Here is a 25,619-nt window from a genome sequence, read left to right as displayed (position 1 = left end):
AGAATGTGTGCGACAACGTAGTTTTCACCATACTGAACGAGAAAGGTAAGTCTAAAGACCATATTAAAGCTCGAAAAGGCCTCCAGTTGATGGGCATCAAGCATGATTTGTGGCCACGGAAAGATGAAAAGTACCCATCCGCCATCTTTACTATGACCAATCCACAAAAGAGCTCTTTCTAAGGACTATCAAAAACGTGGTTTTTCCAGATGGATAATCTACCTAAATTAATGGTTTTGCTAATGTCGTTTACCGAGCAATTTATTTTTCTGGATATAAAATAATTTTACCTACTAATATTAAGAAGGATTCAAAAAATAACAAAAAAACTAGTACATTCAAATTAAAAAGAGCGTTAATTGCTAAAGTACAATACAGTATTTTTGCGGCCATTTAGCCAGAAAATAGCAGCGGTTGTAAAATAGCCATAAGAAATTTGAAAAAGCAGGCTAGGAGATTGCCAATTACATTTGAAAAAATAGTGGCCGTTAATAGCAACCATTTCAAACCGCCGGTAAATTTGTGTGGATCACTGTTGGGTAGATAGCGGCAGTTTTAAACCGTCTCTAAACATTGCGTCACTATTTTTGGGTTTTGCGGCAGTTGTGCCAGCGGTTCATGAGAACCGCCGCAAAATCATATAACCACCCTCTAATAGGCAATGTTTAACGAACCGCTGGAATTCCGTTTCGAGGCGACTAAAAACCGCCGCAAATTCCTCTAAGAACCGCCGCAATTTCTCGTCTCCTTTATAGTGAGACTGCTGTCCAACTGTCAGTAGTCTTGAGACATGGTGGGTGAAGAAATATTTTGCTAATAAATAAAATTTGTTTTATTCATTTAAAAAAAATCCACTTATATAATCAAATATCTACTATTTTTCATATGGGATTCTCACACTCAAATATCACCCTACTATCACTATTTCTTATATAACAATTAGGATACACACTTACAACCAAATATCCACTACTATTAAAGATTTCGGAAGAAAAAAAGTAGAGAAGAAGAAGAGAAATGTTTGTGAAAAATATAAAGGGTTACACATCCTTTTATAACGGGTGAAACTTTATCGTAATGTATCTCGTTTATACTGTAAACGTCATAATTCTTCACGTATTTCGTTTATAATGTAAACAATATAAGATTGCACGTATCTCATTTACATTGTAAACGAAATACGTGCAATCTTATTTCGTTTACACTATAAACGAGATAAAAAATACAACGTATTTTGCTACAAAATGTATATTTCGTTTACATTTATTTTGATAAATAAAATATTTATTCTATTTATTTTTAAAAAAATCCGATATTTTTTATATACTCTCTCTCTCTCTCTCTCTCTCTCTCTCTCTCTCTCTCTCTCTCTCTCTCTCTCTCTCTCTCTCTCTGAGCAGTATAACTTTTATATATTTTAAAATATTATATTTTTTACTATTTAATTATATTATTTTGATTAATGTCTAAATTATTAGTTTTGTTTCATCTGTTTTTTATTTATAAATTTTAGTTTAATTATTTTATTATAATAATAACTTTAGTACCCATGCATAAAAACTACAATTCCAACTTGATTTGAGTTTAGCAATCACATTTAATAATAGGTGGATAACAGCCTTTATTATATCCATAATATTTAAAAAATAAAAAAATTATTTAAATCACTTTAAATTAGTTTATTTTATATATTTTATTATTATTTAATTTATTTTATATTTTTTATTATTGTTAGAATAATTAAATAATATAAAAGATAATAAATATATATTGTAAATATTTTATATATAAAATTATAAACATTAAGATAAATAAAATAATTTTATATTAAATTATTGTCTCCTTAATTAGTATATTGCCTTATTATATATAAAATAAATGAATGGATTTGAGAGTTTTAAGATATTAAATGAGAATCTGTTATATAAATTAGAGAAAGAAAAGGTTCCAGATGTTAGTGCTGGACTCCGGATTTTTTATTTTTATAAATTAAATAAATGTAATAATTATTAAAATAAATAATTTAAAAAGTATTTATCGAAATAAATATTTTTTATTTTATTTATGTAGTAAATAAGATAATTTTGTATATATCTCGTTTACGGTATAAATGAGATAAGACAGCTAGACACGACATGTGTATATCTTGTTTACAGTGTACTGTAAACGATATACATGTATTTAAAAAAAATTAGCAATAATAAAAAATTAAAAATAATAAAAAATATTAATAATATCAATAATCTAAACTTTTAGCATGTAATTAGTACATAAAAAGATTGGTAGAATAGATTAAAATGAAAAGATGGCAAACGATTATCTCATCTTTTTGTGTTGTATTTATCGTGTATCAACTTCACGCTTCCCATTTTTTAATATTTAGAAGTGGGCATACCGCATTTATTCTCATCATGGAACTTTCCTTAAACACTTACGAATTCTTTATTTTTCAAATTTAAATCAATTTAATTGGATCATAATTTAATCTAAAATTTTGTATATACTCTTTTTGAGCACTAATTGATCAAACATATTCATTTTAATCTCTTCTACCAATCTTTTTTATGTACTAATTGTATGCTAAAAGTTTAGATTATTAATATTAGAATAAATGACCATTTGTACCCATGACAGATGAAAACGCTGACATTTGTACCCATAACCCATGATAGATGCCTTCCGTGTGACAAAAGTGTCCTGACTTGGATATAAGCTTGGTTCATGGGAATCCAATCGTACATGGCACTCCCTACCTTATCTTTAAACCCTCTCTCTCTCTCTCTCTCTCTCTCTCTCTCTCTCTCTCTCTCTCTCTCTCTCTCTCTCTCTCTCTCTCTCTCTCTCTCTCTCTCTCTCTCTCTCTGGCCCCTTCTTCCTCAACACTCACAAAATGATAACACCAATACACTAGTAATCAACAACACCAATACATAAAGTGGCACCACTCTTTCCACTACTAAGTACTAACCTTGTGAAACTTCAACCCTCTTGCATTGTTTTTTCCAACCTCTACATGGGTTGCTGCATCAGCAAATCCCAGACCCAAAACCAAAATCTATATCACCAAAATAATCAAACCTTCCAACAATACCTTACACTCTCTCTCCCCAACTCAAACCTTAACCAACAAATACCACAGCGGCAACCACCACCAGTGTTAGAGGAAGAGTTTGTGAAAGAGGTTCTATCACAAACACTCATTGTCAAACGAAATCAAGTTCCAATTTTGAAGCCAAAATCGAACACTCTTCTGCCTCCTCTTCAAAACCCTGATGACAAACTCGAATTAAAGAACCCACATCCCATTCCCAACCCCATTATCATCAACAAAAAAGAAGGTGAAGTCTCAAAGGTAGTGTCTCAGCTCTCAGAAGAACCATGCAGCATCAGCGGAAGCTTCTCCACCACTACCACAGTTACGGAGAAGAGAGAAGAAGAAGTAACCAGCAAAAGAAGTATCAGGGAGGGAACAACAACAATGATGAAGAATCATAAGTGGAACAGCAACAGATCCCCGTCGAGGAAGCGCCCTCACGGTGAAGTTCTGGAATTGGTTCGACTCAGAGAGCTGGTACCCACTTGGACATATCATCGGCGGAACCCTCTAGCCCAGTCTCATGCTCACTACCGCCGCGCTCTACTGGGTCCTCCGTTTCCTCCGTTTTGCAGTCCACATCTGCGAGGTTTGCGTCCTAATGGCGCCCTTTTTTGCCTCCAACACCACCCTCGTTGCTTACTTCTTCGGCAAGGAGATTTGGGATTCCAGCGCAGGGATCGTCGCCGCGGCTTTGATTGCAATCTGCCCTGGGTTATTTTGCGGTCTGTGGCAGGGTCCTATGACAATGAAGGCGTTGCTATATTCGCGTTTTTGTTGACATTTTACTTGTTTGTTAAGGTTGTTAACATTGGGTCGTTAGCTTGGGCTCTGACTTCGACGTTTGGATATTTCTACATGGTTTCGGCTTGGGGTGGTTATGTGTTTATCATCAATTTGGTGCCACTTTATCTATTAGTGTTGTTGGTTACTGGTGTATTATGAAGGCTAGGATGTAGATGAGTGTGAGGACAGTGACGCGGATCAGAAGCTCTTGCTGCTTGGTCTTGAGCTTCAGGGTTTTGGAGAACGAGAAATTGTTTAAGAGATCTTGCGCCATTGATGACGACGAGGAAGGTGAGGGAGCGAGTGTTGAGGAAGAAGGGGCCAGAGTGGAGGTTGAAGAGAGAGAGAGAGAGTGAACAAGAGAGAGAGGGGTTGAAGATAAGGTAGGGAGTGTCACGTAGGATCGAATTCCCACGAACCAAGGTCAGATCCAAGTCAGGGCACTTTTGTCACACGAAAGGCATTTATCATGGGTATAACTTTAGTTTCAGGCTATCATGGGTACAAATGTCAGCGTTTTCATCTGTCATGAGTACAAATAGTCATTTATTCTTGATATTATTATTATTATTATTTATTATTTTTAATTTTTTTTAAAATACATTTATATCGTTTTCACTGTAAACGAGATATACAGGTGTCGCATCCACCTGTCTTATTTCGTTTTATACTATAAAAAATATACATATAAAATTATCTCGTTTACAGTGTAAACTAAATAAGAGAGAAGTATTTATTTTAATAAATATTTTTTAAATTATTTATTTCAATAATTATTATAATTAATTTATTTATTAAAATAAAAAATCCGCTGGACTGCTGGATACCTAAATATTATAATAACTCGCTCACGGTGACCAGCAATTACATAAAAGTTTTACAATTACTCATTTAATTATTTATTTTTTCTTATGTGTTTTGTGAAACTTTGTAAAGTTAATAAAAAGGAGTGGTCACATGTTGAATGCAACTGACTTATCGTGGACCTCCTTAACTATGGTGCATGGTGTAGGAAGGAAAGAGAACACCTGTTACACTATGTTTCTATTCATATCTTATTAATAAGAATTAGACATGCGTTTATTTACATTTTTATATATTAATAATTTAATAATGTTATAAGTCTTTTTTTTTTAAATAAATATTCAGTTTTTATTGGTAAAACGTAAATAAGAATCCGGTAGTGGAAGTGTGGAACAGGTGATCCATAATAGGGATGTGCATGGGTCGGATGAAATTGGGTTTGATGTGATCCAGATTCGATTTGAAATATATACTGGACCTATTTATTAGATCCGAATTCGATCTTAGACCCTATGAAATTTATACACTTTCGAGCCACGATTATACCGGATAAAAACGGGTAAAAATCGAGCCGTTAACATTACATTACCTTGATACCTTCTTATAAGCTAGCATGTGAAAATATCCAAATTTCCAAAATGCCAACCATTATTTGACATCGTAAAATTTACTTAGAAAAATATAACAAGAACCAACTCTTCTCTAAAATTAAAGCATAACCATAATCAATACTAATATTGTCTAATAACACCAAATATTTAAATCAATACAAATAACACAATATTATGCATTAATTAGTCTAAAATCTTATGCATTTTAAACATAAAACATTAATTTATAGTCTTATATAACTAATAACACAAAATATTAAGGTTTACAATACTTAAATTCCACATGAGAATAACCATCATCCATCACTAATAACACAAAATATTAATTATGTATGATGACCGGACCACCAGACTGATTTCGGATAACCCGATCTATGGCTCGGACCCGACCCGAAATAATGGGCAGATCTATTTTTATGACCCTTACCCGACTCTAGACTCAGTAAAATCACACCAAATTAACCTCTAAAGTGTTCGAAACCAGATCAAGTCTTCAGAACGGATCGAGCCATGCACACCCCTAATCCGTAATCCCAATCCATGAATCACTTGTTCAGTATAACATCTATGATGGGTGCATGATTGATGTGCTTATGAGTTATGAATCTCTGATAACAAAAAGAATTTTTTTACTTGGAAATCGACGACTTATAGTTATCAATTAATTGAGTTGGTTGGGGAAATTCTCAGCACATGAAAAAATTATAGAAAAACTTTTAAATATACAATATATTAATGTTTCAGTCAATTTTAATAGTTAATTTTAACTATATATTATATATTTTTTATAATTAAAAATTAAAGGTTAAAAACACGATAAATCGGTGTGATGTACACTTGAAAGTTTTTCCAAGCAATATTCCAACATGGGCTCGAAGATTATGTTTGACGAGGTGCCAAAAACCTAGTAAGCCCAATGGTGCGAGAGCAAACAAGTTATTACAACTTACAAGGGAAAAGTATGCATGGGAGCGTGGCCAAAGTATACATAGTGTGCGAACAAGACCAAGCGATCAAGAAGGATCTTTAGTTATCTAAACCACAAGAGCTTTTCTGTTGTCTTCACCATATTGCAACCACCTATTATTAGCATGCATCTTAATATGTATGACAATTGACAAATATTTAACTAGCTTTTTTATGAATGATGAAGAAGATATATCCATAAATAAATGTATTCAATATTGCCCTATGTGTTACTAGTTAATTGTCTTTGGAAAGCTGTGTGGCCGGCAACACCCGAATGCCGGATATATCAAGAGGAAAAAAAAATTGTATATACACACAGAAAATGTTTTCAAGAAGCTAGATAATATAATAAACAAATAAATATAAGGAAAAATTATATTTTTTATTTTTAAAATTTGAGAAAAGTTTTAAAAATATTCATAAGTTTTATTTTGTTTCAATCTTGTTCCAAAAATTTTCGATTTGTATCAAATATATTACTGACGGCTAATTTTTTCAAAAAATTTAAGATCGATTCAACAATAATTTCATAATAACAACTCCTCAACACAAGCAAATCAAGCATAATTTTCATATATTATTGTTAGATTGATTTTAAATTTTTTAAAAATTTAGTCGTCGATGATATATTTGATGCAAATTAAAAAATTTTGAAATAAAATTGAAACAAAATAAAACTTAGAAATATTTTAAAAATTTTTGCCAAACTTCAGAGAGAAAAAATATACTTTATCCTAAATACAAAAAGTCACCTCTTAATTATTAATAACATAAGTCATTTTTTCTTATGGATATAATAGTACACAATTTTATTTGCGTAAAACTAGAAAATTAAATTCATATTTTATAGCTGTCATACTTAATAGTCTTACCCTGTATCATTACGTAATTGAATTGGTAAGAAAACTTTTGGCAGGACGCATTAGAAGGTTTACATCATACAACAGTGACGGAGCAAGGAGAAGTAACTAGAAAACCAATATGAATATGGAAAAGGAGAAGGAGAGCAACAAGAAGAGAAGGCATTTTGTGTTGGTTCATGGTGCCTGCCATGGCGGTTGGTGCTGGTATAAGGTATCTGCTTTGTTGAAATCTGGTGGTCACAAAGTGACAGCCCCGGACATGGCTGCCTCCGGGATCCATCCAAAGAAGGTTCAAGACCTGGCTTCCATAACCGAATATGTGGAGCCACTGATAGAGTTGCTGGAATCTCTGCCTTCAGAGTCAGAGGAGAGAGTGATATTGGTGGGTCACAGCTTCGGCGGTATCTGCATATCCATGGCCATGGAATTGTTTCCAAAAAAGATTGCAGCTGCTGTCTTTCTATCTGCTTTCATGCCTTCTCCTGACCGAGGCTTTCTCACTCTCTACCGAGGTGATAATAACTGCCCTCTTCTTATTCCTTCCTTCATAATACAAATATTATTTCTTCATCATCCAATATCTCCTCAAATACACATGATTATAATTTGTACGCGAGATTTACAATGCCAGCAGTAAATTATTTAGTAGTAAAGAACACAGTGATACAGTATATACAAAGGTGCGTTATGTGGTGGCTGTAGTATTTATTAAAATATTATTGGAGTTGTTAGTAGTTGGGAGTTAAGTCAGTAATAACTAGTAGTTAGTAGATGAATATTTATGAAATTAGTTAAAAGTATCTTTATAAATAGCATGATTTTTGTATCATATAAAACAACTTCATCAGAACAACTTCATATATAATAATATCTTTTTATTCTGCTCTTCTTCTCCAAAAAATTTAATATAATATCAGAGTCACGATATCTTTCTTGAAGAGGATAAGCCATTAGTTTTTCGGTGAAAAATCACCATACTTTTCTTTAAACTCAAATAATCAGTCTCCCGTTGTCTTCTTCCTCTCTAATGACAGAATCATCTTCTAAGCACAAAATCCCACTAGCCCTTTCTATATTCATTCTAGTGAAAATCCAACCTTTGTGCTGTTCTTTCTCCTCTAAACTGATGATTTCCTGTTTTCAATAGCTGATGTTGTCTTGATTATATCATTCCCTCTCTCTTTCTATTACCCAAAATTATGGTCATCGAGACCTGTTATTTCACGCGCCGCTCGAAGTTTGTTGTTATCATCACTTTTTCTTATTTTCTCTTCTCTTCTTTTTTTTTCTTTCTCCTTCTTCTTCGGTAAAAAAAACACCTCCTGTCTGTACATTTTTTTCCTCTCTTTATCTGTGTCTGTTCAATCCACTGCCGTTCGTCGCGGCGTCCCGACGTCTCCTTTCTTCTCTCTTCTTTTTTTTCTGGTTGTCTCACTCTCAAAGAACGAGAGAAGTAGCATTGTTTCTTCCTCTTTTTATCTATCTGTTCAAATCACTGCCGGTCGTCGCGGCGTCTCCGACGCCTCCTTTCTTCTCTCTTCTTTTTCTTTTCTCGTTGTCTCACTCTTAAACACAGAATGAGAGAAGTAGCCTTGTTTCTTCCTTTCTTTATCTATCTGTTCAAAACATTGCCGGTCGTCCCAACGTTTCCTCCCCATTTTTTTCAAAACATCTTCCATCCACCAACTTGTGGGGACATATTAAAATATTATTAGAGTTGTTAGTAGTTGGAAGTTAAGTCAGTAATAACTAGTAGTTAGTAGATAAATATTTATGAGATTAGTTGAAAGTATCTTTATAAATAGCATGACTTTTGTATCATGTAAAACAACTTTAACAAAACAACTTCATATATAATAATATCTTCTTATTCTACTCTTCTTCTCCCAAAAATTGAACAGTATTTCTATCACTACAATGACTAAGGTGTTCTCCAATGATAACCGATAAATCTACATCAACGTTTTGAAAATTGAATCCATCGTCAACCTGTTTTAGTTATTAATTTATTAGTTTAATTGGTTCAACTATAATTCAACCGAAATAATTATTTTATAATAAAATAATAAAATAAATATAAATAAATATATTAAAATATAATTATAATTTAATATAAATTTTAAAATATTATTTAAATTAAAAATATTATATTTTTTATGACTATTAAAAATATTATATCAACTATAATATTATAATTTTATATAAATATAAATCAAAAATCAAATAACAAAAAAAAAACAACCAAATATAAAATACTAATATCAAAATTTGCCATAATCAAAATACAAAAAACTTACTGCAATTTAATTCATCGAGATCATCTATAACAATAAAGTTTAATTATCAATGGCCCAATATCAAGAATAATGAATAGCAAATCACAATAATTATACAGATTAAAAATTACAAAATAAAAACAACACTACAAGAACAATAATTTATCAAATTAACAAAATAACAACATCAAAAACATAACTCAGATCTAAATAATTATTCAAATTAATAATTAAACAAAAGTACAACAATCTAACTATCATAGTACCAAAACACAGCACCTCTAACAATTTATCAATAATACCAAATTAACAAAATAAAAAACATACACTAAGATAAAAATAATTATTTAAATTAATAATTACACAAAAATATAGCAACCCAACAATCACAAAATCAAAGATTGGCATCTCAACAACAATTTTATAAATTAACAAATTAACAATAACAATAACATAAACTCATATGAACACCACAATAACATTTAAAACAATTAAAACTAAAAAACAACAGCAATAAAGTATTAGCAGCAACCCAAATACAATAAAGACATTTTGAAACTCGAATGGATGACACTGGATTTTGAAGCCTTGAACACAAGACAGAAAGGAAGCTCAGATGAGGCTTGAACAACAGCAAAAGTACAGTGGTACCGCAGTGGAAGCTCGGCCAAAACCGAAGCCGAAGTGTGGCGATAACAGCGGGTTGGAACAGAAACGAGGCCTGGAAGCTTGAACCTCGAACAAGCTAAGCGACAGAGAGGCAGCACAGTGGAGGAAGCACATCAATACAGAGGTGGCAGAAGCTCACAACAGACGCTGAAGCTCAAAACTCACAGGAAGGCTTAGCGACCAGACGTGTTGCGATGACGATGGCGCAGTGCGAACGGCGGTGGCTGGGTGTTGAAGAAGGGCGACGAGATAGAGTCTTCCTCTCTGCTGCGTGCTTGCATGCTTCTTTCTATGTGTTGTGGAGAGGCCATGGAGGGAGGGAGAGAGAGCTGAGGAAAAATGAAAATTAGGGTTTTGAGATTTCAAATTTGTGAAATAGCATCATTTGGAGTAGTTTTTAAAAAATTGGTCGATTTCCAATTCGGTCAGACTGACCAATTTCTGGCCAATATAATAGTTTTGGCCCAATTTTCGGAGGAGGCAATTTCTCTTATTGCTCGAGTTGTTACTGTCACTGACTCACCGGTTCCCAATTTCATCAATTTGATCGATCGATTCGAACTAATTTTCAAAACCTTAGAATATACATATAAGAGTCGTTGGGTTTTTCCTTTCAACTTAAGATTGTTAATCATGGTAAAACAAACACTAAGAGAAAAGATAAACTCTTTGAAGGGTTATTAATTTATGCTAGAAAATTTAAAAATTTAAAAACATTAATCTTATTCTAGAGTTTGTGAAGGATGAGGTATGACTAAGTTAGGGTTTTTAGCTTGTTCTTGATGGTGCATCGCACCATGGCTTTGGCATTTGGAGCGCATTTCAGGTAACTCAAAGAAGGAGCACCTCCGCCGTCAAAATTGTCGATAGCAATTGGCATGGTAATAGCAAGCAGGTGCTTATGGTCAAAGAAGATTAGACTTCGATTGGATAGCGGTGATCGACGAATACAAATTGAATGATTTAACTACAGCAATGTCATTACTTCCAGATTTAACTACGACAAAATTAGTGACTTCTGGTTCTCACATGGGAACTCGTAATCTATTTCAGAGACCAATAACCTCCATTAACACCGCATCTCCAACCACCAACCATAAATACTTCCAAAACTTACCCCCCTTTAACTACCTATTTTAGAACAATGACTATTAACTCCACCGCTCTCCACTCTACAACACAACGTCAACACATTACGATGACAAATGCTCCAATGACAATAATTTCTTAGTGGAACATAACCGTTCGAGTAATTGCTATTGCTAGTCTTAGAGAATCTCTCTATTTACAATTCAATCCCCACAGTAAAAATCCAAAAGTAATTGCTATTGCTAATCATTTTTTTCTTTTGACTCATTCAACTAGCCGTTTACTCTTCGTACAACTCTTGTATTTTTATACATTTGAAACTTCCACCGCCTGATGTCCAGTGTCGGAGGTCCTACGGGACCCTTTCATGAGCATCAACCTACAGTAGAAGAACAAGGCCAACTTAAGAGAAGCATTAAAAAGGTAAGAAAAGATGGAGAAGGTTTCACTGGCACTCAACTTCTCCTACCAAGAGATGAGGAATGGATGCGAGAAAGCATGGAAGTAGAGGGAAACTTTAAAGCTGGAAAATATTTTTCCCAAATAGTAAGAACCACTAAATACCAAATGGAAGAAGACATCATTGAACTTGGTAAAGAAGGAAACATAAGCAGTGAAGATGACAAAGAAGAGAAAGGCATCGGGGAGAAAAAACTGACACTTGCAACACATAGAACATAAGAGTAGAGAAGACAAAAGAGGGCCTCTATAATATCGTCATTAGCGATGCTATTGAGAGAGAGCTTTGAAAGCCATGGTGGAATACCTTAATAGTGAAGTTGATGGGTAGAAGGGTGGGATATGCTGCTATCAAAAGAAGGTTAGAGACCATGTGGAGCAAAAAGGAACTATAGACGTTATCGACTTAAGCAATGATTTTTATCTAGTCAAATTCTATCCTAGTGAGGATTTTGACTTTTCCCTCATGGAAGGGCCTTGGAAGGTTTATGACCACTACCTAACCGTCAGACTGTGGGAGCCAAATTTTAATCCACTAAGAGCTACAATTGACAAAATCACAACATGGGTGAGGTTATCGGGTTTGTCGATTGAGCTTTATGACAGAACCATATTAAGGAGAATAGGTAATCTTATTGGAAGAACGGAGAAGGTTGACAATAACACAGCCAATCTATGTAGAGAAAAATTCACCCGACTATGTGTAGAGGTAGATCTCACCAAACCTTTGATGGAAAAGTATTTGATTAATGGAGAAGAGTACCATGTGGAGTATAAAGGAATCCACCAAATCTGTTTTTCATGTGGAAGAATAGACCATGATCAACAGCATTGCAATATAAGAAAAGAGAAAGAGGTGGCAGCAAGAGTGGAAAGCAGCGAACAAAGCACATATGAAAAAGAAGAAAATCAGTATGAAAAACAAAATGAGCAAATTACAGAAGAATCAACAATGGAAAACAATTTGATCAAAAAAGATAAAAGCAAGAAAATTATGATAGAGCAGAATGACAACTATAGAGCATGGATGGTAGTGCAGAGGCCAAAAAGAGAAAAGAAGAATGAAGAAACCAAACAGGGAGGTGGATCAAGCAGAGCTAAAGAGAATCAGAGCAACAAAGAAAACCAGTCCTGATATAGTGTTCTACAAGTGGAAGACTCGACATCAGAGTATAAGGAAATGATTGGAGTAGCACAAGGAGAAGAGCAAGGAAATAACAATGATACTATAAAGGAAAACAAAACTATAAATAGAGAAAATACACAAACAAAACAAAAAAGAATGCAGAAAATAAACAGACCCAATCCAAAGAAAAAATAACAGAAGTGGATAATAGAAAAATAGGTAGTAAAGCTATAGGAATTTCCTTGACAGCACCACAATACAAGAAAGAAGGAGAAAGACAAATAAAAAAAATCACACAACAAAGACCACAAAGAAGTCATTCACCATGAAGAAAATTGGGTAGATGAAAATTTCTCTTCACCAACAATAATGGAAGAAGAGATTGCACCCTCAATTCAATCCCCACCAAATGAAAGAAAGCCACCTGATCCCATGGTCACAGATGAAGGAGGGAAGGAAATGATGGAGACAGAGAATGAAGAGAAAGATACATATTAAAGCTTACTTAAGGGAGTTGATTTTACAACCCCAATCAGTAGTGTGCTGGATGACACTCAGATGCACTTAATTTGATGTTGTCTCTTATGTATCCTTTGGTTTTTATTTATTTTTTCATTTCTTTCTAATTATTAGTCTAATTTGGAATGTGAGAGGTGCGGCTAGTGGTACCTTTAGACGCACTTTTAAAAATATGATAAACTAATACAAACCTGACATCACTATTCTTCTTGAAACTAAATGTAGTGGAGATACAGCCTCTAGAGTTATTCAACATCTTCGTTTTACTAAATCCATTAGAGAGGAAGCTCAAGGGTTTGTGGGTAGAATTTGGATTCTCTGGAATAGGATGGACGTTCACATCACCATGATGGAAATGCATAGTCAATATATACATGTTAGAGTTCAAGCCCACAGAGAGAAATAGTGGTATTTAACTGAGGTCTATGCTAGTCCAAATAATCAAATCAGAAAAATTTTGTGGCCAAAACTTTTGCACATTGCAAACTAAATGGTAGGAGATTGGCTCGTAGCTGGAGATTTTAATAAAATTAAGGAAGCATCGGAAAAGAAAAGAGGGGCAGCAGTGAATATCAGAGCGTGCAATATTTTTTTCCAATTGGATCAATAGTTGGGGACTCATAGATCTGGGGTTCGTTGGCCCTAGATTTACCTGGAAAGGTCCTAAATGGGAAGATCAAGACAGAGTCTTTAAGAGATTGGATAGAGCCCTATCAAACCACTCTTGGAAAATGAGATTTCATGAAGCGACTACTGAAGTTCTTACCAGAACAAACTCAGATCATCATCCCATCCTCATTTGGAATGTGAAGCTTATAAACGGAGAAGGCAAAAAGCCCTTTAGATTTGAGGCTATTGGACTCACCATCTAGACTTTCAAAACTGCCTCAAAGACAGCTGGAACAGAGATAACACCCTCCCTTTGGCATTAAGAAACCTAAAGGATGATCTGTTGAAGTTGAATAAAGATATTTTTGGAAACATTTTCAAAGCTAAGAGAACTATATTGAACAGAATCACAGGGATCCAAAGGAGTGCCTCTTATGGAAATAACCCCTTTTTGGAGGAGTTAGAGCAAAAATTAAATAAAGAACTCAATGATATTTTGGATAGAGAGGAAACCTTTTGGATGCAGAAATCTAGGCAAAAATGAATTATCGGGGGAGATAGAAATACTAGATACTATCATACCAAAACCATCATAAGAAGAGGAAAGAATAAGATTTTAAAGTTGAGAGACACAAACGGAAATTGGATAGAAAATGAAGATACCTTAAAGACTCATATCATCAACCACTTTCAGAGAATCTATCAAGAAAAGGTAACTTTTTGTCCAATTGATAATTTAACAATAACGTTACCTGACTTTAGTGATGCTGATTGCAGGAAATTCATATCAACACCTATGGAATGGAAAATCAAGAAGGCTTTATTCAACATTGGATCCCTAAAAGTACTTGGAAGTGATGGATTTCCAGCCCTCATATACAAAAATAATTGGGAAGTTATGAAGAGCAAGTTGTGTGATTTTATCTGGAGCTGCCGGAGGAATCCTAACCTTATCAAAGAGTGTAACAATGCTCTCCTTGTCCTGGTTCCCAAGATCAACAACCCCGAATTCATCAACCAATTCAGGCCTATTGCTTTGTGTAGTGTTAGCTACAAAGTAATAATAAAGATCATGGTGGGCAGAATTAAGCCATACCTAAATGACAGGATCACAGTTCACCAATCCAGTTTTATACCCAGAAGGAAAATACAAGACAACATTCTTATAGCAAAAGAGATGATACACATTATGACGAAGATGAAAGGAATAAATAATTTATGATTATTAAAATTGATTTTGAAAAAGCCTACGATAAGCTTAATTAGGAATTCATAAAAAAAAAGCTTCAGAATTTCAAGTTCCCTGACCACTTTATAAACCTAATCATGAACTGCATCCAATCAGTGAATTACAGTGTGATATGGAATGGAAACAGAACTGAGGAATTTACCCCTATCAGAGGGCTGAGGTAGGGGGATTCTCTATCTCCTATCTCTTTGTCATTGCAATGGATGCGTTGTCTTATCTCATTGAAGAGCAGGTTCAAAATGGAGGATGGAAAGCTATTAGAGTTGGAAGAGAAGGACCAGACATCTCTCACCTTATGTTCACAGACGACTTGCTGCTATTTACAGAGGCAACTATGGAATAAATAACTAGAGTCATAGAAGTGTTGGAGACGTTTTGTAATGTGTTCGGGTTGAGGATTCATAAAGAAAAGTCTTCCATAGTTTTTCCAAAGAAAACCCAACCAAACACCAGAGAGGAGATAACAAAGCTAACCAGGTTTAGAGAAGAAAGAGACTTAGGCAGATATTTGGGGGGTATGATAACAAATAATCGGAAGGGGAAAGAAAATTATAAAGACATGTTGGTAAGAATGCAGAATAAGCTTAAGGGGTGGAAGGACAAATGTCTGTCCCTGCAGGGAGATTAACTCTAGCACAATCAGTGTTGAGTCCAGTCATAAATTTTAATATGCAACATGAGAGGATTCCGAGAAGAATCTGCCGAGAAGTAGAAAAGATCCAAAGAAATTTCATTTGGGGTGAGGACAACAATCAACAAAAAATGCATCTGATTAGGTGGAAAACTCTTTGTCAGCCAAAATATGAAGGAGGCCTTGGATTTCGTGACCTAACAATTGTGAATGATGCTTTTTTACTCAAAATTTTATGGCAAGCCAAAGAAAATTCAGAAGCGTTGTGGGTAAAAGTGTTAAGGCATAAGTACTGTAATGGAGGAAGCTTGAACAATCAAATCAAAGTGAAGACTACATATTCGCCTCTTTAGAAGGAATTGATGAAATTATGGCATATTTTTCAAAATTTCTCCACCTACTACATTGGAAATGGGCTATCAACTCTTTTTTGGAAACATCAATGGGTGGAAGAAGAATGTTGTCTATTCAATTTGGCTCTAAATCCTGACTCAATTGACCCTAACAGTTTTGTTTGGGAATGGACAAATCCAAATGGAGACTGGGATATAGACAAGCTCCACCAAAACCTTCCCCCAAATATTGTAGAAAAAATCATTGTTATCCCTGCTCTCCAAGCAGAAGTCTGATTCAGAGATAAAGAAAGCACTGTAGATGCTGTCCAAATCTGACCTTCCTACATTCATAAGATCTTTTCTGGAGCTACATAAGTCCAAATGGAGCTCTCTCAACGTCTATGGAAAGCTGACTTCCAGATCTTTCCAGCAATATATAATAGTTCATACTTTTCTTTGGATTATAAAGCCCAAAATTGGCGTCCAGCGCCCCAAGAGTAGAGACCAATGTACACACGCCCAAAGAGGACTCCCTAGCTGGCGTTCCACACCCAAGAGATCTCATAGCACGTGGATCTCATCAAAGTTCAGCCCAAACACTCACCAAGTGGGCTCCAGAAGTGGATTTTAGCACTAAATACTGTTTCACCCTTACAAGTCATCTGTCTAGTATTTAAGGGATTTATTTTATGTAATTTACAGCTTTTGGATCATATTTCAAACCTTATACACATTCTTACTTCAGCATGAGTTTCTAAACCTCCTAGGTTGAGGGGAGGAGCCCTGCTGAGTCCTACGAATTAATAAAAGTATTACTATTTCTTCTCCGATCCGTGTTTGATCTGTTTCTAAGACGTATATCCGATCTTCATCGTGGTGAATAGGATGATCTGACAAATTAGCTCTGTTCATAACATTAAGATGAACGTGCCTGACAAACACCTGCGTTTACTTGGGTTCGTGTGAATACGTGACTAGAAAGCAGGAGCCAACAACTATGTTTATACATCTCTTAGACGGTTAATCCACGACTTCGTTGCGGACTTCTCGAGACACCAGTTCACCCGATTTCTGGGGAGATTAGGGTCTTCGTGGTATAGGATAGAATCCAAAGAAGCAGCATTCTTTGATCCGAAAGATTCGACCTTGTCTATGGTATTTTGAGTAGGATCGCCAGGAGAATGAACTGCTATGCACTTCACCCTTCGTTAGATTGGATGACCATGGCGAATGGCATTCAATCTGTAGCAAAGGAGATCAATGACCACGGCCCATGTCATTGATCACATACAGCCTACCATAGAAGAAGATCATTCACAAGCAGAAAAGATAGTAGTACCAGGGTTAATTCAGAAAGACAAAGCAACTCTAATCCTTTAACATATCCCTATTGCTGAATCCAAAAGTCCTAATACAATTCCATATCCAACAACCTTCTGATTCCGCCTGACTAAGACCTGCAAGATAACCATAGCTTGCTTCAAACCACAATCCTCGTGGGATCGACCCCGACTCACTCAGGTATTACTTGGACGACCCAGTGCACTTGTTGATGTGGTGTTTTATACAACCACAAACTAACCGACAAGTACACCGGGTCGTACCAAGTAATACCTTACGTGAGTAAGGGTCGATCCCACGAGGATTAATGGATTAAACAACAATAGTGTTTAATAGGCTTAGTTAGACAAACAGAAAATAGTGTTTGGAAGTTCAAAAGCATTAATAATAAATTTAGAATATTAAAGATAGGCAGATAAATAAGTTGGGAATAAAATATTGAGAAAGCAGTTAAGGCTTCAGAGTTATCTATTTTTCTGGATTTACTTTTCTTACTAACTATTTTAATTATGTAGGATTTAATTTATGGCAAACTGTATGTGACTAGACCCTAATTCCTTAGACCTTCCTAGTCTCCTCTAAAATTCATTAACTATCAATTCCTTGGTCAATTAATTCCAATTAGAGGGTGATAATCAATTCTAGTTTATATGCCACAAAAACTCTAACTACCCAAGAAATAAAAGGATTATATGTCACGTATCCTGTTAAATTCAGATAATTAAAATTTAGGAGAATTTATTTTCAAGCTGTTGTTCAAGTATAGAGCTTTTTCAAGTTATACAAGAACTCAAATAGAAAGAGTATCATAATTCCGTTCCACCCAAATTCATAAGATAAAGAGCGAAAACAATTCTTAAATTATAAATCCATGCATAAATTAAAAAATAAAAAGCAATAAAATCAATCCATACAAATAGACAGAGCTCCTAACCTTAACAATGAAGGATTAGTTGCTCATGGAATGCGGAATATAAATTTGTATAGAATTGGAAGATCTCCGGGGCCTCCCTAATATAAGAGAAGTCTCCCCTTTTTATAACTAATCCTAATTAATTTAAAATATAATATCTAAAATTAAGATAATATCTTTTCCTATTTTAAAAATCAAATTTGAATTTAAATCAGAATTAACTAACTACTCCGCGTCTTGTAACGTGGGGACCACTTGGCTTCACTGGATCCGCGCCTAACTTGGGTGCTAAAATGGAGCGTAGAAATTACCACCAGCGTTTTCTGCATTTTCTGCACGCGGCGCATGTCATGCGTACGCGTTGATGGTCTTTTTCGCAAGTCATGCAGACGCGTCGGTCACGCGCACGCGTCACTGGTTTTCTTCGCATGTCACGTGTACACGTCAATCACGCGCACGCGTCGCTGTGAAATTTTTCAAATCATGCGTACGCGTCAATCACGCGCACGCGTCGCCATGGAAAGCCCAAATCACGCGCACACGTCAGTCACGCGTACGCGTCACTCCTCGCTGCCATCTCCTTTGTGCTACAGAAACTCCATCAAATCTAGCCGAATGCTACCTAAAATAAACAAAATTGCAAAAGACTCAAAGTAGCATCCATATTGACTAAAAGATAATTAATTCTTTATTAAACTCAATAAATTAGATACAAATTCACTAAAAAAGGATAGAAAAGATGCCCACGCATCATTTGCTGGTACTGCCGTACAAAAAGGTGTGGAATTTGCGTACGCGCACCAAATTGGATGGAAACTATCACAGCATGGTGATTTCTCTTTAAATTCTACATATAAATCTCTCAGGAATTGGTCGAAAGAAGGGAATACCATTTGAAAAAAGGTATGGAGTTGAAGGGACCACAAAAGACTAAAGTTTTTCTCTGGACAGCTATGCACAGGAGAATCATGACAAACCAAAGAAAAGCAAAGATATTTGGTGGTACAGAAAACTGCTCTCTCTACAATAGTGGAATAGAAGATACTTTACATGCTCTAAGAAATTGTCTCAAAGCATCTATCATATGGGTCAATTTTCTGAAAAGTAATGAAATCCCAAGCTTTTTCCAATCAAACTGGGAGGACTAGATTGGAGTGAATTTACATAAGCAATTAGGGAAGAACGATAACCTAATTTGGCTAGATATCTTCATAACAACTTGCGGAGAATTTGGTATTGGAGAAATATATAAAGAAATCCATGATACTAGTTACAACAAACCATAACAACCACATCAAGAAATCTACAAACAGGTGCAAGATATTAAAGAAGCATTAGAGAAGGATTACCTGGTAGGAAAGCGGAGAGGAAGAACTGAGAGAAATATTGGCTGGCATCCTCCTCCGAAGGGTTGGATTAAATTGAACATTGACGGCACAACGCAAAGGAACCCGGCTGTTATTGGGTGCGGTGGTCTCCTCAAAAATGAAGAAGGAAATTGGATCGCAGATTTCACTCACAGGATAAGGGCTGGAACAGCGTTTCTGGTAGAACTTTGGGGAGTGAAAAATGACCTTAATTTAGTGTGGACCATAGGCTTCAAGAGAGTGGTGGTGGAAATTGATTCTGCAGCAATAGTCAGCCTTTTGAATGGAGAAAAGGAATTGGAAAGTCATCCCAATGCAAATGTTAGAGAGATAAATAACATGAGAAGGATTAGAACATATTTTTTACACAAAATTATAGAGAAGGTAATAAATGTACAAATTATCTTACAAAAATAAGTTTAAAGATAGAATCAAATTTTATGTTTTGAGATATGCCTCCCCCTGAAGTAAGTGAAAATTTTGAATGAAGATAATAGAGGGATTACCTTACCTCGTTTTGTTTGTAATTAAGTTTTTTTTTTCTCTCAACTTTTGCCCCTCTATAATATATAAAAAAAAATTAATGAACCCAACCTCTGCTATCACGTGTCATCTCTTTGTTGGCTGGTCAGCATAGCCACCACGGATGCGACCACCAGAGACCTAGCCATAAACAAATTCTTGAATTCAATCATTTTTTTTTCTTGGGAGGAAATTATTCAAATTTTATTGCCATAATAGGAAAAAAAAAAAGAAATATCCACGAGATAGTTGCCATAAGGATTTTTTTCTGTCCATATTCGTTTTTTTATTGGGCCACAGGCCTAATTACATTCTTTTACAATTGACCTTGTTTTAGATGTGACATATAGGTTTTCAAATTCTTTGTGCCTTTTCTTGAGAGAGAGAAGCCCAACCCAATATTATGGTTTGGTCCTAGTTAACCTCTTAATGTAAACCAAGTTCACGTCCAAATAAAAAATTCTAACCGTTTGTCCATTTTACCTTTCTGCTTAGCCCAGAAAAAAATGGCTTTCTGGTTTCTAGTTTCTACTTTGGTAGTCGTACTATGCAAGAAATGTTTTTTTATTTCTTACCCAAAAATAAAAAACTCTTGCATTGATATCCCTTTTATTCACGAATCAATAAAATTGGTATTCAGTTGTGCTAAACTAGGTGAATTTGAGTAGTGGTGTTATTTTATGCGAAAGAAAACTTGTACATGAATAAATTCACGGAACCTTAAAATGATTTCATTCGCGAAATTCGCAGTATAACCAAAGACTGGACTCTAATATGGACTCGAAGATTCTGTTTGACGAGAACGCCCACAATACTATTAACCCAAATGGATCTGTGATATTTGGGCCTCAATTCTTAGCATCCAAGTTATATCAACTGTCTCCAGTTGAGGTAAGTATTTGATTTTTCAAACCTTTTAAAACACGTAAACCCAATTAATTAGCTGATTCATTTTAATAAAAACAAAGCTAATGAAATCAATTTAACGGTGACATAAACAGGATATGACCCTAGCAATGTCATTGCTTAGACCAACACGTGTCTATGGAGACCAAGAATTGTTACGAGAGCAAACAAGAGTTACAAGGGACAAGTATGGTAGTGTAGCCAAAATATACATAGTTTGCGAACAAGACCAAGTGTTGAAGAAGGATTTTCAACTGTCAATGATTGAAGGGAACCCAGAAATCGAAGTGAAAAATATTGCTGAAGCTGATCATATGCCCATGTTCTCTAAACCTCAAGAGCTTTTCTCTTACCTTCACCACATTGCAAACACCTTTTATTAATTAGCATCTGAATAGTGCATGTCTCCCTTTATTTAAACTAGAAGGAAATAAAATAAAATAAAACAAAACCTTGTGGGGATATTCTAATACAATTTGACTCTTTAATTTATTTTAAACTTCTACCATTTATTAAAAAGTATTGAATATTGATTCATATAGACCCACAAGCTAAGACCGAGTAGGTTTGATAAAGTTTTTATCTAGATGTGTTACGAGTGTCCATATACGTCTTTTTCAATATATATATCCTCATACATAATATATAAAATTAAATTATTCTAAATAAGATCAAAGTTTTGATTCCTTTGAAGATTGTACTGTTTAACTTTCAAATTTGCTTTAGCGAGATATCCTCAGGTCCCAAAAGCCGCATCATGTGATATTAATTTATGGTCTTGAATCTGACATACACATGCTTACCCATTGTTGTAATCTTTTTTCCTTTATCTCAATTCGTTTTTCCTTTATCAGTAAGTATACAGAGAGGCCATGTTTGAATGTTGGAAAAACAATAGATGTATGTTAGATCTTTTCGCTTGAGGTGTTATTTTCAATATAATTTTGGGCTTCTAGATAGGCACTGTAATGGTCCTAAAGGATCACATATAGAAAGGAATAACATGCGTATGTTATTCATTTTGGTGTATGTGATTTCTATATAACATGTTAATTGCCATCACCCTAATTCATAAATTAAGGTTGTGATCAAATAACTGTTAAAGATAGAAAACTATATGCTTATTATTGTCTTATATAGTTAACATTATTATATTTTATATCATGTAAGTGACAAAAACAGAAGCTAAACACATATTTGCTATGCTTCACTTGTCTTAGCTTCTTTAATTTGTATTATGTGTGTATAGTAGGATGTGAAATGATGTAACTTAGACCCCATTATTATCTAGTAGACGTCATCTACCACTAACTGAAACGTAGCCCATATACTTGTTATTATTGTAACCATAATTGCTCTAATGGGACAATATATAATAATCAAATTATGAATAGCTTGATTGTGATAGCCTCCCATTTGTTTTTGGGTTGAATAGTGGAGCTTTCGGATCAGATATTATTGTGACCATTTCTCAATCGCTCAACATACAATGTGCTTGCCTACATGCTATATACAAAATAATAACAATAGTTTCTTCAATTCTTCTAGTATGAATATAGTAACTATGAATTGACTGACGGATCAGAAAATGACACATGATACAAGATTTTTATATATCAAAAATATAATTGTTTTTATAATTTGAATCTTTACGATGTAATTAATTCATAATTTAATTCTAAGATAATAAGAGTGAATTCTCCGATGCAGATGGAAACTCATGGAAGTTGTGACTTGTCAATTGCATAGCCATTCCAAGCTCTATAGTGACACCATAGAATGCACCGAAAAATAATAATAAAGCCTTAATGTATTTTGGGGGGGTAACGGTAAAGGGGAAAACTCTGATAATGGCTTTGTTGGTCATGTATTTTTGTGAGTTCTAATTTGGAAAGCAGAAAATTAAATCCCTATATTGGTCCATATAAAGAATCTTGTAAGCCCAACAACGATAGCTTTTGTCAGCTTTGAACTCTCTCTCTCTCTCTCTCTCTCTCTTTCTTTCTTGTTTCTTTGGAATTCTCACTCCTCAATCAATCTTGTTGTGGAACGTGGATGACCATACTATGCATGTTTTGCTGCTTTTATGGTAGGGTCCATCCTATATTCCTATGTTATGTGAGGATTATTGATGAGGAATAAAAAGCTACAATACATACAAAATTAATTAACAACCATCCATATACATCACACCCCCTCTCTATTTCTTTCAAAACATCATGGATCTTACTTCTTTTCAACATTATTACTTTGTACCTATATACATTTGAGGCTAAGAAACTACACAAATGTATAAACCATAGACTGAAAAAATGACTTCTCTGTGAACTACATATATATACACACACCTTGACAGATAGGATATATAGGTATTACTGTTTTGTACATATAGTGTTGTATAGTTAGATTCAAATTAAAGACAAAAGAAATATATACCCTAGTTAATGATATAGAACTACAAATTTAAATATGTACTTGGTACTAGTGTTTGTGTCCCATGCTAATTAAGAGAATACCGTACATTTGATTAATTTCTCATTTGCTTATCCTAATTATGATAGATTGATTGTACTTATTACCACTACTCTAACCCCCTATTAACCTGAAAACTCAGGTGCAATCGGGTATCGACTTCACGTGAAATTGATAGTTGAGAGCCGTTAGATAAGAAATTGATAGTTGAGAGCCGTTAGATAAAAATTTAGTCAAATCAGTCAAATTAAATCATCTAACAGCTCTCAATTATCAACTTTCACGTGAAATCGACTGCACCTGAATTTTCACCTTCTATTAATTGTCATTAGGTGATGAAGGAAGGTCCATTTCACTAAACTTTCTTTTTAGTTCTATCTATGAAATTTTTATCATCATTCATATTTTGATTAACTTCTTCCTATAGATCTTTCAGTCAAATTTTAACTTGAAAAGTTCATTTGAAGAAAATGTTTTGTACATGATATATAACGATTTGGGCGCCAACAAAGTGAACGTGTAAAGCCATGCATGGAGGAGAAAGACAAAGAGAAGATGAGAAAAAAAAAAGTTAAAAATGTTATTTTCAACAAGTTTAAGGTAAAAAAATGCGAATATCTTTCTTTCCTTATTATGTGAAACAACCACAAAATAAGTACAAATATATATATAAATAATGCTATCTATACCAATTATATATTTCAATTTATTTATTATCTATCATTGGAATTAATTTTGGTCCTTGTAAATTTATTCATCTCATTAGTTTCCCTCCTTTTTAAAACAGAAAATTTTTTATTTAATTTTGATTTGTACTGGGATTTATTATTTTTAGTTAAATATGATGTAATAATAAGACCGTGCTATGTTAAATAAAGTATTCTTTGTTCTGAAGTTTATAAAAAAAATTTAAAAATATTCTTAAATTTTATGTTGTTTTAATTTTATTTTTAAATTTTTAATTTGTATCAATTGTATTTTTGAGAGATAAATTATTAAGAAATTTAGGACCAATAGTTATAATACTTTGACAACTAAATCTAATATACTTATATTAAAGATTGTTATTGTGAATTTATTGATGAATTGTAAGTATAATACCCACAACTTACTTGGTCCTAGGATCACTCACTCATATAAATGACGCTATCGTATTTTCATCTTCAAACTCACTAACACTCATAAAACAAAGGAGGGAATTTCAAAACATACTCATTTTCATTATGGAACACACACATACAATTCACAAGGCATATGTGCCTTTATATAGGCAACGCTTCCTACTAAAATAATAATTTATGAATTACAACTCAATTTTGTAATGACTACTATTTTATGAGTTGGCTTCATGAATCTTCTTTCAACTTGTATTCATGTAGTTTCCATAATCTTTTAATTTGCTTGACTTTCAATTTCAATTCAATTTGATTTTGAATTTCTTTAATGTTGTAGAATGTTGTAGGTATACTACTCTCTTGAATGTTTCTTCAAAAATCTTCAAGCTTCCAACATTAGCTTCTAGTAATATCTAGCCAATTGATAATTATTGTATTCAACTAAAACTTTGCTTCTTCTTTGACCATTTTGACTTCAAAAACTCTTCATGAAAATTCTAGTAATGCAAGTTGATTTATAATGAATTAACATGAATTAATCTTAAATTTTTAAAAAATTAATTGTTAAGAATATATTTAATATAAATAAAAAATTTTTAAAATAAAATAATTTTTTTTTTTTTTACTTTTTGACAAACTTTAAAAATAAAAAAATACTTTACCTTATTATTTTTTAACCCTGAAACTTTGAAGTCAAATTTTATAATTTGAAATATTAAATTATAAATAAGTTAATAAAACATTTAAGCTAAGATTTTTGGTGTGATTGAGAAGAGAGAGAATTTCAGGAGGAGGGAGAGAGAGAGAGAAGAAGGAAGTTAGGGTGTGCCCGCAATGCCCGCGTTGCCCAAGATGTGAAGGTAGCGTCGTTTTCCAGTGTGCCCGGTGAGCACA

General features: G+C 34.0%; 1 protein-coding gene and 1 long non-coding RNA gene across 2 annotated transcripts; both read left to right on the top strand.

The window, feature by feature from the left end:
• The first annotated feature begins 7,148 nt into the window (after positions 1–7,148).
• On the top strand, positions 7,149–17,566 carry LOC112800612 (putative inactive methylesterase 20). Its single transcript, XM_025842952.3, has 2 exons — positions 7,149–7,639; positions 14,652–17,566. The coding sequence occupies exons 1-2, from the start codon at positions 7,246–7,248 to the stop codon at positions 14,714–14,716; spliced, it is 459 nt and encodes a 152-aa protein (XP_025698737.2). The 5' UTR covers positions 7,149–7,245; the 3' UTR covers positions 14,717–17,566.
• A 3,418-nt stretch (positions 17,567–20,984) lies between these two features.
• Positions 20,985–21,630, top strand: LOC112800613 (uncharacterized). The gene is made up of 2 exons (XR_011881765.1): positions 20,985–21,123; positions 21,234–21,630. It is a non-coding gene; the product is annotated as an uncharacterized lncRNA (long non-coding RNA).
• Positions 21,631–25,619: the final 3,989 nt, after the last annotated feature.

This window comes from Arachis hypogaea, chromosome 5 (genome assembly GCF_003086295.3).
Source record: "Arachis hypogaea cultivar Tifrunner chromosome 5, arahy.Tifrunner.gnm2.J5K5, whole genome shotgun sequence".
Taxonomy (NCBI): domain Eukaryota; kingdom Viridiplantae; phylum Streptophyta; class Magnoliopsida; order Fabales; family Fabaceae; genus Arachis; species Arachis hypogaea.
This window is presented reverse-complemented; position numbering and strand designations above follow the sequence as displayed.